This window comes from Biomphalaria glabrata, chromosome 12 (genome assembly GCF_947242115.1).
Source record: "Biomphalaria glabrata chromosome 12, xgBioGlab47.1, whole genome shotgun sequence".
In the NCBI taxonomy this organism is placed as follows: Eukaryota; Metazoa; Mollusca; class Gastropoda; family Planorbidae; genus Biomphalaria; species Biomphalaria glabrata.
Genome location: NC_074722.1, coordinates 8,778,021 through 8,796,027, shown reverse-complemented (window position 1 = coordinate 8,796,027; position 18,007 = coordinate 8,778,021). Strand labels below are relative to the sequence as shown.

Here is an 18,007-nt window from a genome sequence, read left to right as displayed (position 1 = left end):
GAAAGAAAAGGTTTCGCGGTTAAGAAGATAATGGAGATTGTTCAGGATGAACTCAACAATGTCAAGGAAGCTAAATGGAACTTCGAACTTACCAATTAAATAAAACGTACAAGCAGAAGAGCTTTAAAAAGTTCGTTCTACGGTGCTAACAAGTGCACAGAAATGATGATATAACATTAAAATGCTGACCACCACTTCCTTTATTTTGTTACACCGGATACACCAAACAGTTTGCGTTTTACAGTTTTTTTTCCCGCCATGTATGAAAATCTCGGCTATAGGATGACTCCGAGTAGAAGCTGATGACGTGTGTTGAGTGTCTACAAGTATGCAATAGACTTGGTTATACTCGTATCCAGTCCTGAATGGCTTGAAGTCTGTCTAGTTGGTAAAGGGGAGACACGCCTCACTTACTGACTTTATACAAATGTAAGACTATCTAATTGCATATGCCCATTTCAGCTCTTATGTGCCAAAGCCTTTTTTTTTTTTACCCAAGGGGATATTTTCCATATATTAGTCTTGAGTCGCATTACCACACAAAATAAAAATAAGTTAAATGGAACCGAGCCTCTGAGGCTTTAGTGCGTGCACTGTCGGAGCCGAGCCTCTGAGGCTTCACTGCGTGCACTATTGGAACCGAGCCTCTGAGGCTTCATTGCGTGCACTATTGGAACCGAGCCTCTGAGGCTTCACTGCGTGCACTATGGGTCAAAGTTTCGAGGGGCAGGATGGCATTGAGATATTGCCTGCGGGCAATGTATTGGCTATTTTTTTAGCAGGGGACCATAATGAAATATCTATAGAGTTAGCATTAATCAAATAGCAGTAAAGAATCGGCAGGGGAAAAAATGAAGAATACCTCAAATTAGCCTGCTTATCGGTGTGTGTGTTTGTGTGTGTTCCTGATGGACTAATGTTGTGTCAGACATTGTATGTGAAAGGTAGCGGATTGTTGATCGGCTTTTATCTTGTAATGATGGGGGGAAACAAAACAACTATTGACTTTTAGGCACAAGAAAACATGATCGTTGGGGCGATAATGGCATTGAATGTTCTCACCCTGGTGAACACTCAATTACCGGGGAACCAAAAGTAGTGTAGGGACGGGGCAAACAATGTGACTTTTCATCTGAGAGATGACGTTGTCTCGTATACTGATAATACTTTAACAGTTATTGACCTGGCCTGCAATTTGTAGGTAAGACTGGAGGCTTGTGGGAGGGGTGGGGGTTCAATCAGAAGGGGAGAAGAAAATCACTTTACCTGGTTCAATTGACATGTTGCGTTAGACGCCAGGCGAGTATTGAAGGATGTCAATCTCCATTACGGATTATCATCTTGGATTTGTTTTTGCCTCTTGGGGGGTGGGGGTGGGTTCACAAACACCGTCATTATGGTCCTCCGTAGGATGTCTGCTTCCTCTAATAACACTATCAACATGTTCCTCCTTGTTATGTCTCCTCTCTGTTATAACTTCATCAATATGTTCCTCTTTGTTATGGCTGCCCCTGTTACAACACTATCAACATGGTCCTCCTCGTTATGGTTTCTCCAATTATTACTCTCGTCATGGCTTTTCCAGTTATGGTTGCTCCGGTTATCACACCACTAACATGGCTTCCCTGGTGCTAATATTAGACTGCCCGACCCCCAGCGCTGGTCTAAGTCAGACTGTTTCGCATACTAGCTACCACCCCTTCCTCCCTACCACGACAGTGATCGTAGCTCACCCTCCACCAATACCTTTGGTGCTTTGCCTAAGTTGTATTAGATTGTAGTGCATCCACTACCCAATATAAAAATGAAGTGATGGAAATGGAGGGGATTATGCTGTGGATCATTTAGGACGGTAATACGCATCTCGAGGTTTGTAATGCCGAAGAGGCTATTAGGGTGGCGCTTGTTGAGCTTTCCCCCCCCCCTCACTAAGACACAGGCTTTTGAGCTCCCGTTGACGCAGACGGCTGAACAAGGACCATCGACCCAATGCTTTAATGGCACCTCCGATAGATCGATCGATTTAAAAAAAAAATTGTCTTTCTTATCTTTGGCATCCTTTCTTTTGATTTTTTTTTTTTTGATCTAAGTCAGAAAATGGCATGAACATCAATTTTCTGTTTGAATATTGATTAGTTGAGCTGTGTCAGTAATTTGATGTTTTTGTCTCGTCTTTTGTTTCAAGAGTCGAGCCAAGGAGAAAGAACGAGAGCTTCAAAGAGTCTTCGCTGAGAAAGAACGGTCACTCCAAGAGACCCAGCTGTCAGTGGCCAAGAAATTGGGCGAGGCTGAACAACAGATTACCTCCCTTCACGCCGGTGAGTTGTGTTTTTATTTTTATTTTTTTTTTTTATTTTGTCTAAGCGTTTGAAAATGTATATTGATGGTAATCTTCGATCGTTCATTATATCAATGATTCATTAACACGGTCTCTGGATAGAGCATGTATTTAGTAACTCCTGTATTTGTTGAGCAGAATGAGGTCTTACTGTAACAGTAAGAACTAGATCTAGTCTACTACCTCTTTCATTGTACAGCCAAGAATACATTTACCTTAAACTTTAAGACATTTAGATATGATGGTCCATTTTCGAATCGCGAACACTTTTATTTTTTTAGGTTCCATGCATATATCTTATACTTCAGTTTGCTCTTTAATCCTTTGTCGCAATTTTCAGATTAAAATGTACTGAGGATTAACCCCTGCCACACCCACCCACTGGTTTCACACACACACACACACACACGTTTTGCAGTGTATTTACATGTGTGTGTGTGTAATGTGTGTAGACTGTAAAACGATCTCATTGGCTTTCCCAACAAATCAGCGTTTGAACATCATGGCCAAACTAAAAGCGCAATCCTAGAACCCTAAGTGACTAGGTGAACAGGATTTGGCTGAGGATTGCTGCCACGCTGAAATTAATCCTAATCGCTTGCAAATCTATATGCACCAGGTCTCGTGCGGTTTTGTGTTGTCGCGTACCCATTAAGCTGCCCAGTAGATAAATCAAAGTTGCAGTGTGGCATTCGCCCAGGCGAGCTTGGTTGCTGTCATTGTGAATCAGCTGTGCCTTTAAGAGAAGATCTCTTTTGGGGGGCTCGTAGTTAGTGCTCCTCTGAGATTTATATTTGGTTACCGAATTCTCTCAGCTTGGCTTTTCAAATATTTGTTTTTCTAGTTGAGGCAACCTCTTTACTTTGATATCTACTCCAAAACAAAAACTGTGCATTGAGTAACGGGTAAAGCTTATTTTGAGTGCAATGATTTGGTCCAATAGTTTGTTGTTGCTTTTTGTCACACCCTCCTCCCATACACACACACACACGCTATTTTTGTTGCTCAAGTCAAGGAGATACTACTGACTGCTGCATAGTGTGTAGTTTTCCGAACCCAGATCTACCATGGGGCAGAACGATGCATTCACGACCAAGAGTCCAAGGCTGAGCTGACACTAACGGAATATTTACTTGCGATCGCGACTTCGTTTGGCTCTGAAGCTAGGTGTTAACTTGGGATGTTATCACAAATTGTTCTTGGTCCTCAACCTGCCGCATACATTGAAACAGTTTCTAGGATAAAAGTAACACATTTATCGAGGTGCTAATAAGGATATCTGTCACCTGATCCGCAAATGATCCATAGTCGTGTTTTTTGTGACTGACTTGAGAGCCCTACTTATCTAGATATTGTCTCCCGTTACCGAATATTTGAATAACTTAAGAATCATTGCTTTGAAGACATTTGGGATTAGGTTGTTTTTCACAAAGAATGTTCAATTAATTATCTCCTCCCCCCCCCCCCTTCTTTTGTCTATCTGTGTCTATCTAGGTGACGGACGTGTTCACGTTTTAAACAGTTCGCTAAATAACTTTTTCTTGTAGCATTGTCTTCCGTTATTTACCATAACAACCATGTCACCCTGACATACTTTCTTTTTTTTTGTATTTATATGCATGCATGCACCTTTAACGTCGTTTGATTTAGTTTGCTGGTCAGGTGCTTGCACGTCTGACGGGCATTATTTACAGGGGATGCATGGACTCTGGTCTATCGCGGAGTCTATAAAGTCCCTGTCCTTTTCTTAGAACCGATGGGTGTGTATTAAGGGAATTGTAGGTCTTGTCGACAGCTCACTGTTTTACTCGGTTTCTCGGAATAGAGATCCTAAATCATGAGTTTCATTTTGTTCAGTGGCCAATGGGTTTTCATAATTCAATGTAAATACTGTTAATACGTTATTTTTCTCTGATGACCAGTTAGTCTTTGCAATATTGTTTTCAGTCTTCGGCACAGTTTCACTGATCTGTCCATTTCTATGCAACAAAATCTATTGTATATCGTTTGTTGACTTTTTTTTTTTTTTCGGGTTCAAAATGTCAACTTCACGTCTGCTTTTAGTTGTTGTGGTTTTAACTGTGTGATGAGATCTTCTGGGATTTAATCTGCTGGTGTGCCTTTCCAATGTCAGACTTTTGCGTTGTTATTTTCTGGATGGGCAAGAAATCTTTGAGGTAGAGTTCAATAGACTCTGCAGCAGTCAACTGTGTTGATTCTATGCCTGATTTGTCAAGGCTCGGCATTTGAAGGCTCCTCGAGAATTTTTAAGAAACCCCCCCCCCCTCCTTGCTCGTCAAGTTGAACAAGTTAGGAGTGAAGAGTCGTTCCCCTTTATAACATCATAGATTGCTCTAAAAAAAAAAGGAGATATATATATATAATTTAAAATCAAAATGAAAGAAAAATTAGTGCACATTCACATGCAAAAAAAAAAAAAAAAATTAACAAAAATATATTTTTAAATTATTTTGGTAGAAAAGAAAAGTGAGTCGGGGAGCGGAGGAGACACACGTCAGTATTGGAAATGTAAGGGGGACAATAAATCTGCATGCACAAGTCACGTGACAGCCTTAAAACAATATCTTGTAAAACATTCATCACAGATTCTTCTTGTCACCGCGACATACCCTCTCCCCCCCCCCTTTCCTTGCCACTTGTCAGACGTGAACATACGGGGGGGGGGAGGTGGGGGGATGACAGGTGGAAATCAAGTCAAACAAAACGAATTAATAAGATGTTTTAATGGTCTATGATTAAGACCATGAAGTCTTAGCAGTATTTTTGTGTTTAAATTTTGGGCTGAAATTCCGACTTAATCCTCACTTTGTACCCAAGTCCTGAATATCCCACTATATGCAGGGGATGTCTCTGTATACTGAATATATTAAGGTCTCAAGTCGGGGATGGCATCGTCTTAAGTAAGAATGCGTGGCGAGGAGCCATGGTCTAATAAGGCGAAATCACGATGGCTGACAGGATGGTATCGGTGATACGGTAAATAATAGTTTCGCTTCATATTGCCTCTCGACTTGGTCCCCCCCCCCCCTTTTTTTCCAGAGTATGTTGCAGTCTACTTCTAGTTCTTCATAGAAGGAGGTGCATGAGATATATTTGTTGTGGTGAAGGCAAGTGAGTTCATATAAACATTGCAAAAGGTTTCACACACTGCATATTTCACACTTTAAAACTCGATGGATGACAAGGATAGCCATCCTAGAGTCATTTTTACGAAGATTTTATCAACTCACTCTGTCTGTCTGGTGTCAAGTTTGTACACGTTATTTCTCCCACATCCAAACTCGGATTAAGTTGAAATTTTGCACAATTATTTCTGTTATCTGACAACACAAGAATCAATAAAAATAAAACAAGGGAAAGAAATTGTAGTTGACTGACGTGGTGGAGCTGAATTATCCCCCTTTAAAGGTCGCCGTCTAAGTCTTAGTGAACACAAATATGAAAAAATAGGATGAGACTATAGAAACAATAGATAACTTTTACAATCTTCTATGTTCATAAGCTTTCCACTAGCAGAGCGGTTACCGTGTTGGCTTGAAAAGCCATGAGTTCGAATTTAGGTCGTCCCCCCCCCCTTTTTTTTTTTCATAAATGCTATTTTATTGTTAGTACAAATGTAATGACATGACTGATCCAAACTAATCGATACAAGTACTCTTAATATAAGTTTGTTGTTGTTTTTTTTAAAGTATTTTTAACAATATTTTCTTGTTATTCCATTCATCATTGGCTTATCAGTTTCCAAGTCAAAAACGAAATCGCGTTGTATTTAGTTTAGTTCGAAATGTTGACAGAGAGAGAGAGAGATAGGCGTGCATTTGGTTCCTGTGTTTGACTAAACAAAGAATACTATCTGAACCCAATTCAGCTACACCTATGAACACATCCTTTCAGGTTGAGTCCATTGATCTAAGATTCCAAGACGATTTGGGTTCAAACATTTTTTTGGTGTTTTTGAAAAAAAAAAAAAAGTTTCTTAAAAAAAAAAGTGTTAAGACTTGAATCAAACGACCAACAGACATCCGATCATTTCATTGGCTGATATTGGTTATTTGCCTGTAGATGAAATCTGAAGCAGGGAATTGTGTGTTTTAAGTTTTAGTTGGTAAATGTTCAGTCACCAAGAAATGTTCATGGCCCAATGCTCACAGTTCTGTTTTGTTTTTCAGCTTTGGAGAGTGCCCAGTCTGAACTGTTTGAAGTAAAAGCGAAATATGACGAGGCCACAACAGCAAAGTAAGTAGTCTGACATGTCTTCTGTTTCTTGTAAGTTGTGGGACATATCTTCTGTTTCTTGTAAGTAGTGGGACATGTCTTCTGTTTCTTGTAAGTAGTGGGACATGTCTTCTGTTTCTTCTAAGTAGTGGGACATGTCTTCTGTTTCTTGTAAGTAGTGGGACATGTCTTCTGTTTCTTGTAAGTTGTGGGACATGTCTTCTGTTTCTTGTGTCCTATTTTGAAGGCATTTAACTGTTTTCTTGCGAAACTTTTGGCCATATCTTTAAAGAGTTGCTAAATGGTCTGCCTTTGTTTAAAAATCTGGCAATAGAACGCAGCGTTACATAAATACTAATCAGTAGTGCAGTCTTCGTGATCTTCTTGTTGGTTGCCATCTACATTTGAAGAAAGAAAAAAAAAACGACTGTGATAATTCCAGTGCCACCTGTAAACACCTCCTCCCCCCCCCCCTTTTTTTTTTTATTGTGTCAGTATTTTGAGAAGAAAACAAGGAAGCAATGCAGGCTATTTATTGTCTTTGTCTGACTTGCTTCTCGCATTGGGTCCTGGCTGCTGAGACCCAACTTCCTGTGTCACGGGCAGACGACTTGGACATACATCACTTACTTGCCATAAACACCAACAGCGGGCGCTAAAACCTACTTCAAGATGACTGGGGAGGGGGAGGGGGGGGACGTGTTCCACGGCCACTTTCTTTAATTAATGCTGCTTTTTTTTTTAATGGGTTTCGGGACATGGTGTGCATATGATTTGCATATCATAAAAAGTCCACCCTGTTATTTTTTAATTGATTGCTGCATTGCTAATTATATCACAAATATTTAAAACTATTCTCTCTCTCTCTTTGTGTGTGTGTGTGTATATATATATATATATAACTGTATATTTATATATATAAAGATACGGCTATTATATACACATAATCTGTCCTTGGTCTGTTAGACCAGTGATGCCCAACCTTATTCATCCTGCGGGCCATTTATATTTCCGACACTCGTGTCGCGGGCCACATGACCGATAAGGTACAAAAACGAAATGAAATTGACTTGAAACTATTTGATTAGAAACTTACATTAATGATTAGACATTGGAAGTTGTTCTGTTTTTACGCCTCGGGAAGTGGCTTCATTTCTCTACTTAAAATGTCAGCAACATTGTAGCTAGTTTTACCACCAACTCATTTTCTTTTCTCTTTTTCATAACTTTCCCCATCAATCCTACAATCTCTAGAAGTAGTTAAACAATCTTTTATTTGCGGCTCATACCAAGAGTGCCGTCATATTTGTTCATAATACTGCTATACATGTGGTTGTTTGTTTTAAACAGCCACATTTTATTTACAAATCAAATATGTTGGCATATTATCATGTTTCAATAGCAAAGATCCGTTCACTTTTCCTGGTCAATTCTACATTTAGAGTCCCATCTAGTAAACGGAAAATGATAAAGGTCATGCTACAAACCCATCAGAGAAAAGGGAGAGCCCAAACATTTGTAAAAATACATTTTTCAACCTTTTTTTATGAGGGGGGGGGGAGATTGTCTACAATTTGTGCTGACATTTCAGCGGGCCGGATAGAACCACGTCGCGGGCCGGATCTGGCCCGCGGGCCGTACTTTGGGCACCACTGTGTTAGACCATTAAGCCAGCACACTTGATCTGTTGAATTTCTCTCTCCTTTTGTCTCTGGGTTTTTTTTTCTTTCCAGGATTACAGTCACTCTCACACTCACATTTCCTTTTCTTGGTGGTGTCTCACCATCTTAGTTAAACCATTCTTACTATAGAGACCTAAGCTAAACCATTCTTACCATAGAGACCTAAGTTAAACCATTCTTACCATAGAGAACTAAGCTAAACCATTCTTACCATAGAGAACTAAGTTAAACCATTCTTACCATAGAGAACTAAGTTAAACCATTCTTACCATAGAGAACTAAGTTAAACCATTCTTACTATAGAGAACTAAGTTAAACCATTCTTACTATAGAGAACTAAGTTAAACCATTCTTACCATAGAGAACTAAGTTAAACCATTCTTACCATAGAGAACTAAGTTAAACCATTCTTACCATAGAGAACTAAGTTAAACCATTCTTACCATAGAGACCTAAGTTAAACCATTCTTACCATAGAGAACTAAGTTAAACCATTCTTACTATAGAGTCACAGATACACAATGATGTTTCTGTTTTCCCTTGGACTTGGCCACTCCTCGTTACATTGGCCTCACGAGTCACTATTAAATAAATGCTGCCGGTCAATACGACGTGAAGACACAACAGTACAAAGCAGGTCACGTCTAGACTTTGATGGATGTGTCACTGCTGAGATTTCCTTTAACGTAGTCCTTGTGTTGTTGACACCGTGGCCAATTCCAAAATAACAGCTAGGTTTATTTATATCACACACAATGTGTTTTTTTTTATCAGTGGGGAGGGGCGGGGGCTATACATGTACTTTGTACAGGGGGGGGGCGGGATGGCATTTTGGGTGAGCCAGTTTCGATAGTTAACCCCCCCCCCTTTTTTTTTTTTTTTTCTTTTTTGGAAATGTGAACCCTGATTATGATGGTCAGGGACAAGTGGTAGACTTAGACTAGCGGCATTAAAAGTCTGGTAACTACCGGCTGAATAATCTACCCAGGGGACGTAATTCTTACTAACCGTTTAATGGGCGAGTCATTACCCCTGGTAGCTAGAATGTCACTGGTATCAATCTGTTGGTGCGCCCGCATACATACATACATTCGCACACGTTGTCCCCACTACCACCCTTCTAAAAATCGCCCCCCCCCCCGGTCCTTTTTATTTCCTGTCTCCCATTGTCGAAGTATTGTCGCCTGTTCGAAGGTTGAATCCAAACCGATGCCTGGCTAATTTGGATGTATCATTTGCTAGGACTACTGCATCGGCGTGTGGGCTCTTTATGTCTATACGTGAACTAGACGTCGTCTGAGTTGAGCACCATTTGATGGAAGGCTTACGTTGATGTGGTATTGAAAGGTCGGGTTGGAGTCATAGACACGGTGCATAGCTTTTTGGAATGTTTGGTTTAGGCCGGGCACTGCATCAAGGCACTGGGGGGGGGGGCCTTGTAGGACACAGCTATTTAGACAAAAGTGAAAGGTCAACCGACCGTTCACGATCACTGCCCGACTATTGAACGAACGTCTGTTATTTAAAGGTTAAAAATGGAGGACATATTGCCCCCCCCCTCCTCATTTATTCACCTCCCGCTGTGAACGAACCAGTTTGGAGCTAGGTTTCGATGACTGGTGGTGAAATGTTGAGATTGGGGAGGGGGGTTTAAATTGTTTAAATGTCTGATGACGAGGTGAAGGTCTCAGAGTGTGTGTGGACCACTTTGTCCGGTCTTCTAATGAGCCAGCAGTGTCAGAGATTGGACTTGAGTTCATTTTGATCTACAATGCACGTGCTTTTGTTGTTTTTTTAAATTAAATGTCATGCGGGTAGACACGCACACACACACACACACACACACACACTTCCCAGCACATGATGCCTTACCACTCACCCTTAAATGTCACGTGACTGTTAATTGGTCAACTCCAGCAACACCAGAACTGACCATTCTTCTTCAGAGATCACATGAACCAGTGAGTTTACAATTAATCATGTCTGATGATTCCTTGCCCCCCCCCCAGCTCTCTCCTCTACTTCCCCTGTAGATTGAAACAAGACAGGTTGTCTAGTCTCAAATTGAAATACAAAGGATTTTTAAAAAATGGGGGGGGGGGGGAATGCTGCTACAGGTAAGAAAATAGTTAGTACCTTCATTGTCCTGGCCTCCTCCACTCATCAAACCCTGAGACTCTTCCCCCCCCCCCAGCCCTTTCCAACTTTCAGTATCTAACTAACAGCTTTATGTGTAGATGTGTATGTATATAAATATATCATGTCTTGACATCCCCCCCCCACACACACACACACACTAGGGTTACCCTCTGTATTGTTGATTAATTGCAATGCCACTGGCCTGACTGCCAGTGATTATAAATAGATCTGAAGGGAGACAATGAGTAGTGTTCAGGTGTCACTCCACCCAAATCAAGCCATCATTTCAGCTCCTAATCCTCCCCCCCCCCTTTTCTCTCAATGCCATAACATTGTTTACACCAATTCCTGGAGGCAGTGCCCCCCCCCTTTTTTTTCCTCCTGCCATTGCCTTCTACTGGTGTAGACTGATGTTAAACTGATTGTTGAGGTTCACTGTCAACTGAGTTATGTCCCATCTATTTTATATTCACTTATTACCTCCCCTCCCCTTCTCTTGTCATTGGAGGTGGACAGTTTACCTCCTCCCCCCCCCCTCCCAAACCAGTTTATATCTATCCCACTACCTTAGATATACAAAAAAGCCCACACCATTCTTGTAACAATTTTCATTTCACTTTATTTCCATCTTGCTTAATTTTGTATTCCTGTCGCAGCTCTACCTTGTCAGGCTTAGAAATTATCAATCAACATAAACCCTACATTCATTAGCTGACACCGCCATCCCTCCCTTTCTCCCAATGCTCCTCAGCCCCTGTTGTGTTGAGCACTTTAATATCCCCCCCCCACCCATTTTCCTTCTGCAGAATGTAATATTTCCTGAAATGTTGTATTGTGACACTATGGACTTGAGCACTGTCAGTAGGAGGTGGCTGGCTGGACTAGCCATGGATGGAGTCAGGTCATATATTTCCCTCCACATTGCTAGAGTCAAGTGATCAGCTTTTGGTGTAATGGGTTAGCCCGCAAGGATCGCTCTTGTGTTAATCCTATTTTATTGAAGCTTTCCACAAGGTGCAGGAATTATTGCAGAAATATGTACATGTCTATATTTATAGAGTGAATGTGACAACTAACTCCTGCATTAGTTATACACTCTGCTTTGACTGTAACTTCACACAATGTTACTATTTGACCTGTGACAATACATTTTGAAAACTGTATTTCTAAGTTAATAAGTTTATTCCCAGCCACTCCCTTCCCTATCAAGAAAAAAAAATATATTCTATGCATATTAAGATAGATAAGATAAGATAATTTTTATTGATCCAATCAAATGGAAATTCAGTTTGACTACAATTGACAACCTCAGTGTAACTACTGATATTGATGCTTATGCCAACATAATTGTGTTATTTTGTTATTGGCACCCAATAGCAAAACAAAAATTGTCATCTTTCTTTGTGTTTCACCTAATCCTAATACACAGTTTCAAGCATGAAATATTGTTAAAGGTGTCTAAGATCTGGTGTTGCCTTATCTAATACCTTCCATGTAGAAATAACAGTATTTTTGTATGGCAATGTCTGTGTGTCTGCCTGCAAGTGTATATCTTGCACTGTTTATCAGGTCCACTCCCTCCCCTGTTGTAATCTCTGGCAGCACATTTCTTCACTTGTCATGTCCATCTTGATGCTGGTTTGGTCTCCTCTCACTCAGCCCTCTGGAATGAGGCTCCAAAGAGAAGCTAACTCCCTGGCTGTCCCTGTTTCACAATGGATTGTCTGCACCTTTTTTTCCCCCTTTTACAAGAGAGAGATAAACTACATGAAGGGGAGATGAAAGTGCTGGATTTAAAAAAAAACAAACTCTTTACATTATCTCATGGTGGATTTGGTAGTAGGTTGTCATATCTGCCGCCTTTTTCTGGAGATTGTCAAAGTCTTAAAATGCTAGCAGCCTTTAATGTGAATACCTATCTCATCATAGTTTATGAATCTTATACCAGAGACCCACACTGTACCATTTCTTAAGTGGGGAATGAAGAAATGATTGTTCCTTAGTAAGCAAAATAAAAAATAACTAGGGGACTATAGTATATCTTTATGGTGGGTTAAAAATAGTTGAAGAGTTATGTTTACTTTCCAAATTGTCAAATAAATAAAATCTATGGTGTTTTTTTGTTTTTTTTTTAAATATCATTTGCAAGTGGAATGATTATCTGATATTTCAATGTTCAATCATTGTCATATTTTTAATGTTTATTGATTTTCTGAACTCTCCCAATGACCAAGAAACTATTATGTCCTTTACAGATCAGATGAAATGGAGATGGTAATGGCCGACTTGGACAGGGCTAATGAGGTCAGTGTTATTAGAATTTAAAAAAAAACGCATTAAAAAAAAACCAGTAACAATACCATATCAAATGACAGTATTTGTAATATTAAATTACACCAGGCCACGGAGGTCTGTACAATCACTGATCTACTCATTAACTGAAATATTTCATCTAATCAATTTTCCTTGTCATAATTGTGTGCCTGTAATTGTCACATTAATTTAGCAGCAGTTGATGGGTTTCTGCCCACAGGTTGTTTTTTTTCCCTCCCAATAATCTTGCATCAATTGAATGCTTCTTGTGCTGTTTTTTTAAATCAACATCTGATATCTAAATGTCTTGTCATTTTGTTTTTCTTGTTGATATCAAATTGATTCTGATATTAGCATTTTAGCTGCACAATTTTTGTGTATGTTCAACTCCGATATCTGCAATGCAAATTTCAAAAATAAAAGTCTATGTGTAACAATGTTATTAATCTTGGTTTTTTTTTTTTTTGTTTTTTTTTTCTGATTGATTGGTTAAGATATTTTGTGTGCATGTGTGTTCTTCAATTGAAATCCTACTTGTATTTTTGTGAACTTATAGAGAGCTGCCAATGCTGAGAGACAGGTGGAGCGTCTGAGATTGCAACTTTCCCAAGTAACTGAGAGTCTGAGCCTACAGGCTGAAGGCAGCAAGGGCCACCTGAGCCTGACGTCAGAGCAAGTGATGGACAATCTGAAGAGATCTACCCAGGAGATGGAGCTGGCTGCTAAGGAGAAAGAGGTAAGGACAATTTTTCTTTCTAAGACATAGAAAAATCAAAATCATTTTAGGTTTATTTCCCTGTAAGACCTGGGGGAGGATGGTCTATCAACACACTAATATTTGCATACATTAGAAGGAATTATTCTGATGATTATATCAAACACAAGTAAAAAAGTAAATTGCCTCTTTCAGACCTTGAGCTCTATATACTAGTGATGATGTAATGGTCGACTGTTTCTATGGCTGAGGATTAATGAGGTTGTCATAGTAAAAAAAAAAAATGTTAAGTTCCCCTTTCAGACCTTGTGGTCTATAAGTTGTCATGAGGCCAGCAAAACAACCAAATGCCTTTACTTTACCCAACTAATGTCAGGTATCCATTTGAGTTGGGTTGGGTTGAATCTAGGGTGTCCTATAAAACTCAAAATTCTAAATCCCAGTCTACACCAAGAATTGAACCCAACACCCCTTGATTCAGAAGCCAGGTACTTCACCATTCATCCACTACGCCTCCACCAGACACAGAAATTCATTTGGCTACTTCTCATTATAGCTATAACTGTTTCATTTTTTTTGTTTTGTTTATGGTATGTTTAAACACGTGTTTGCTTAGTGTGATAAGTACAATTACCTTGGAGCAACAAGATGTCGGTGATAAATCAATAGATAATGCTTCCTTGGCTGTGGCTGTACTATCAGCTGGAGATGACTCTTCTTCCAGAAGCCAGCTCCTGCTGGCATGATTTAGTCAATAAACCTTCCCATTGATTCCCTATCTTCTGCCTTGTTATTACCAGTGTCAATGGGTTTACTTAGAGAAATGTCACTCACATAGTGTAACAGAAAACTCTTGGGTTATAATCTGTTGAACATGGCTGGAATTATTAGTTACTTCAGTTTTGTTTTGTTTTGTTACTCTCCCCTTTTCTTCTCTAAAAGTTTTCTCATGTATTTTGTTTTAAAACAAATGTTTTCCTTTTTCCTATTTTATTATTTTCATTACATGTAAAAAAAAAAAAAAAATGTTTCCTCTTCAAAACATAAAGTTCACATTAACCCTTATTTCTTCTGATAAGTGGCAGTCAGGATGAGTTGGGACCAATCTTCCATTAAACTTTCCCACCAACTTCCATTAACCCTACCAGACCTTAGTCCTTTAACCTGACCCTTGGGCCTTCTTGAGAAACTACAATTCATTATGTTTATTTTTTTAATGTGGAATATTGCATGTCTGGAGGCGAACAGCTTACTTATCACTATATTTTGTTTTGTGAACAGATAGCCCAGTTGGTGGAAGATGTACAACGACTGCAGGCTTCACTTAATAAACTCAGGGAATCTACATCAGAACAGGTAAGAGTTGAGATAGTTCTCCTAAAGGATTGGAATCAGATGTAGGCTTCCTACTTGGTTACCTTTTGGATCAATGTTTGAACTCTCTTAAGATAACCATGAAGAAAGCATGTGCCTATCAGGCTTGGAGGAATTATTCAGCAGATCTATATATTCATTACTGTATGGTGGGTAGCACTACAACCATTTCATAGAGGTCTGATAAAAGAAAGGAAATTAACCCAAAATTGGTTGTTCATTTAAACCACAACAAATTTGTTTGTTTTTATGAAAAATCTAGAAACTTTTGTAATAAATACATTGTAAATGTAAAAAAATAACCTCTTTTTTTTTCCTGCAAATATGAAATGGCCAATCTTTTGGTTTCAGGTTGAAAGGTTAGAGAAAGAACTGAGCTCTAAGAATATGGCATTCCGTGCACTAGAAGAAAAACTGAGGTCCCAAGAAGACTATGAAGAAGTCAAACGAGAGTTGAGGTACTTGTTGAAAACACTTTAGATCCCTTTTATATGTATATATATATATATATATATAGAGAGAGAGAGAGATTTAGTAATTCTATTAGTGCTATATTTTATCTCCTGGCTTTGTTTTCAAACTAAAGTTAATAAGCATATTTGAAAGTAATTCAGTGTATAAATGTATGCAATTTAGTTACATGCTGTTCCATTCTGTTTAGAGATTTAAGATTTGTTGTTTATTCAGTTTCTATGACCGTGGACTAAAATAGTGCCATTGTACTGTCCTTTGTACTTGTATGTGTATAGTTTCCTCAAATGTTATCCATGATCTATCCCAGGGTACTCAAGTCTATAGAGTTTGCAAATGCCTATACTGGACCAGAGGAGGGGAAGACTCTGGAGATGCTGCTGCTAGAGAAGAATAAGAGTCTACAGACAGAGAGCACTCACCTGAAGGTGGTCAACGCTGGGCTTACAGGTAAGTGCAATGGTTACTTTCTTCTGCTGTTTCAACAAAGCTTTATGTCTATCATTCAAGCGGAGGGAAAGTTTGACATGGGGAAGCTGGTGGAACACACAGGGTACTTTATCTTAAGTGAGGGTTTTCTCAAAAATCAGACAGGTTTAAAAATGATGGTGCAGCATTGCTTGGCCATTGTATACAAAAGGTTTGTCACAAAATCTTTATCCAAATGTGCGTTTGTGTGAGTCTTCTAACAACTGGTGGGGCTCTCATCCCTTTCATCATCTATTTAAAAGCTTTTTTTTTATTTGCCAAATGAGTTTTTTTGGATGCTTGCTGTGTAAAAGAATGATTGTGTGTTAATAGAAAATGATTGAATAGAAAATGATTGTATGTTGATAGATGTATATTTTAACTGATTTTGATCAAATAAAAAGAAATTTATTGTTAAGTCCTTGTCAATATCATCTTATTTAGATCAGTGTACATTTAGTTTGAGTGATCAATTCTTCTGAGGATCAACACAATTTTAAAGACTGTGTACATGGTTACATTTTTTTTTAAAGTTACCTTGTTTTCAGTTGTAGTCTACAGATTAAACATGCATGTTAACAGGGTGAAGGAACAAAACATCCCATAATATTTTTTTCTGTTGTACAATGTATTTATAAAGTGTGGTGTCCACACATCAGCGCCACACACATGTTATAATGTCCATGATTCTTATACACTTGCCTGTATATTCTTGTTTTAATGTGATCTATTGTTGTAAGGTTAGGTTTGGTCTGATTGAGATGTGGAATTGGTGAGCCACAAGAAAGGTGTAAAGCGTCTAGAATAGGTCCAACTCTTTTTTTGTGTGTGTGTGTATGCAAACTTTAGCTCTTTATCATTCCATATGAAAAGCAATAAGAAAACTGAATCATTTCATAGACTTCATAGATAAGAATGTATTGAAATATAAAAACAAGCTCAACAAAAAAAAAAAGATGCTTAATACTTATAAAATGGCCAAGTCACTCTCTTTTTCCTTGTGTGTGTGCTAGTTTTGAATTGTTTTCAAATCTAAAGTTATACATTTGCACACTGACAGAGGAATCGTCTTGTCTGTTTTTCATATTCTAAAGAAATGCCTTTTGGTTTTCTCATGGCTTATTTCTGCATGGCTTTTAAAATGTACAGTTCATAATACATTGAGAATAAATTATTTTGTTCACATTGTCAAATTTCATGAGAATTTCAGTGAATGGAAATTTTTTGGTTGAAAATCTTTTCTCTGGAAAAATAAATGGGTTTTTTTTTTCTTGTTTTTGTTATTTCTAATGGCATCAGAACAGTGTAACTATCATGAACGTTTTACACCTTTCTTGTTGCAGAAAGTCCTACCACATCCCCATCCACCATCACTACCACCACAACTAGCAGTAGCATCAAATGGTCTGCCTTAACCAAGCTCTCTTCATCAATACCATCATCATCAACTACAGCAGCAGAAGCCAGCCTGACACCCAGCCAACCACTGGCCTTGGATAGGTCTTCATCTTCCTCATCCACGTCCTCATCCAAATCTGATTCAGTCTCAAGAACTGTTGCCCTTGTGGCTAGCAACGGGGCCATCAGCAGCCCACCAGTTTCTGCGGTAAGCGCTGTCAAGCAGGAAGTGCCATCTCCGGTGTCTTCTACGCCGAGACTGCCACCTTATCAGCCTATTGACTCTATCGTGGGTTACTCTGGCTCAGACTCTTTTCTGTACAGAATGCCGAGCACGCCTTCTTCTGGTCGACACTCCCCAAACACAAATTGTAAACTTTCGCCGGATATACCCACCCCTTCGCAGACTCCACATGCTAACAGCTTACCACCTCAGTCGTCGATCACTCTTCCACCTCACCTAGACCCTCGAAACTTTGCTCCACCAATGTCACCGTTTTATGGGTTTCCTGGCAGTCCATTTCACCCAGCATTCCTGCCACTGAACATGGTCAAGTCTGAGGTGAATACTTCCCCAGGGGGACTGGACACTGGCTATGTGGCCAAGAATGTCAGGGAACTGCTCAGCATTCACAACATAGGGCAAAGACTTTTTGCAAAGCATGTGCTTGGCCTTAGCCAGGGGACAGTCAGTGAGTTGCTATCAAAACCAAAATCCTGGGATAAACTTACAGAGAAAGGCAGAGAATCGTATCGCAAGATGCATGCCTGGGCCACAGATGAAAATAACATAATGGCACTCAAAGCTATCTCACCAAAGAAAGGTAAATAAACTTTCAAATCTTGTAGATTAGAATTTATTTTTAACATTAA

At 39.2% G+C, this 18,007-nt stretch overlaps 1 protein-coding gene across 3 annotated transcripts in view; it reads left to right on the top strand.

The window, feature by feature from the left end:
- Positions 1-18,007, top strand: part of LOC106067975 (homeobox protein cut-like 1) — a 182,380-nt gene that overhangs the window by 146,619 nt on the left and 17,754 nt on the right. For all 3 annotated transcript variants that reach the window (XM_056005490.1, XM_056005489.1, XM_013227260.2), the window contains 8 exons: positions 2,186-2,318; positions 6,529-6,595; positions 12,651-12,699; positions 13,265-13,444; positions 14,705-14,779; positions 15,149-15,255; positions 15,579-15,718; positions 17,080-17,958. In XM_056005490.1, coding sequence (XP_055861465.1) covers positions 2,186-2,318; positions 6,529-6,595; positions 12,651-12,699; positions 13,265-13,444; positions 14,705-14,779; positions 15,149-15,255; positions 15,579-15,718; positions 17,080-17,958 — 1,630 coding nt within the window. The remainder of the gene's footprint in view (positions 1-2,185; positions 2,319-6,528; positions 6,596-12,650; positions 12,700-13,264; positions 13,445-14,704; positions 14,780-15,148; positions 15,256-15,578; positions 15,719-17,079; positions 17,959-18,007) is intronic.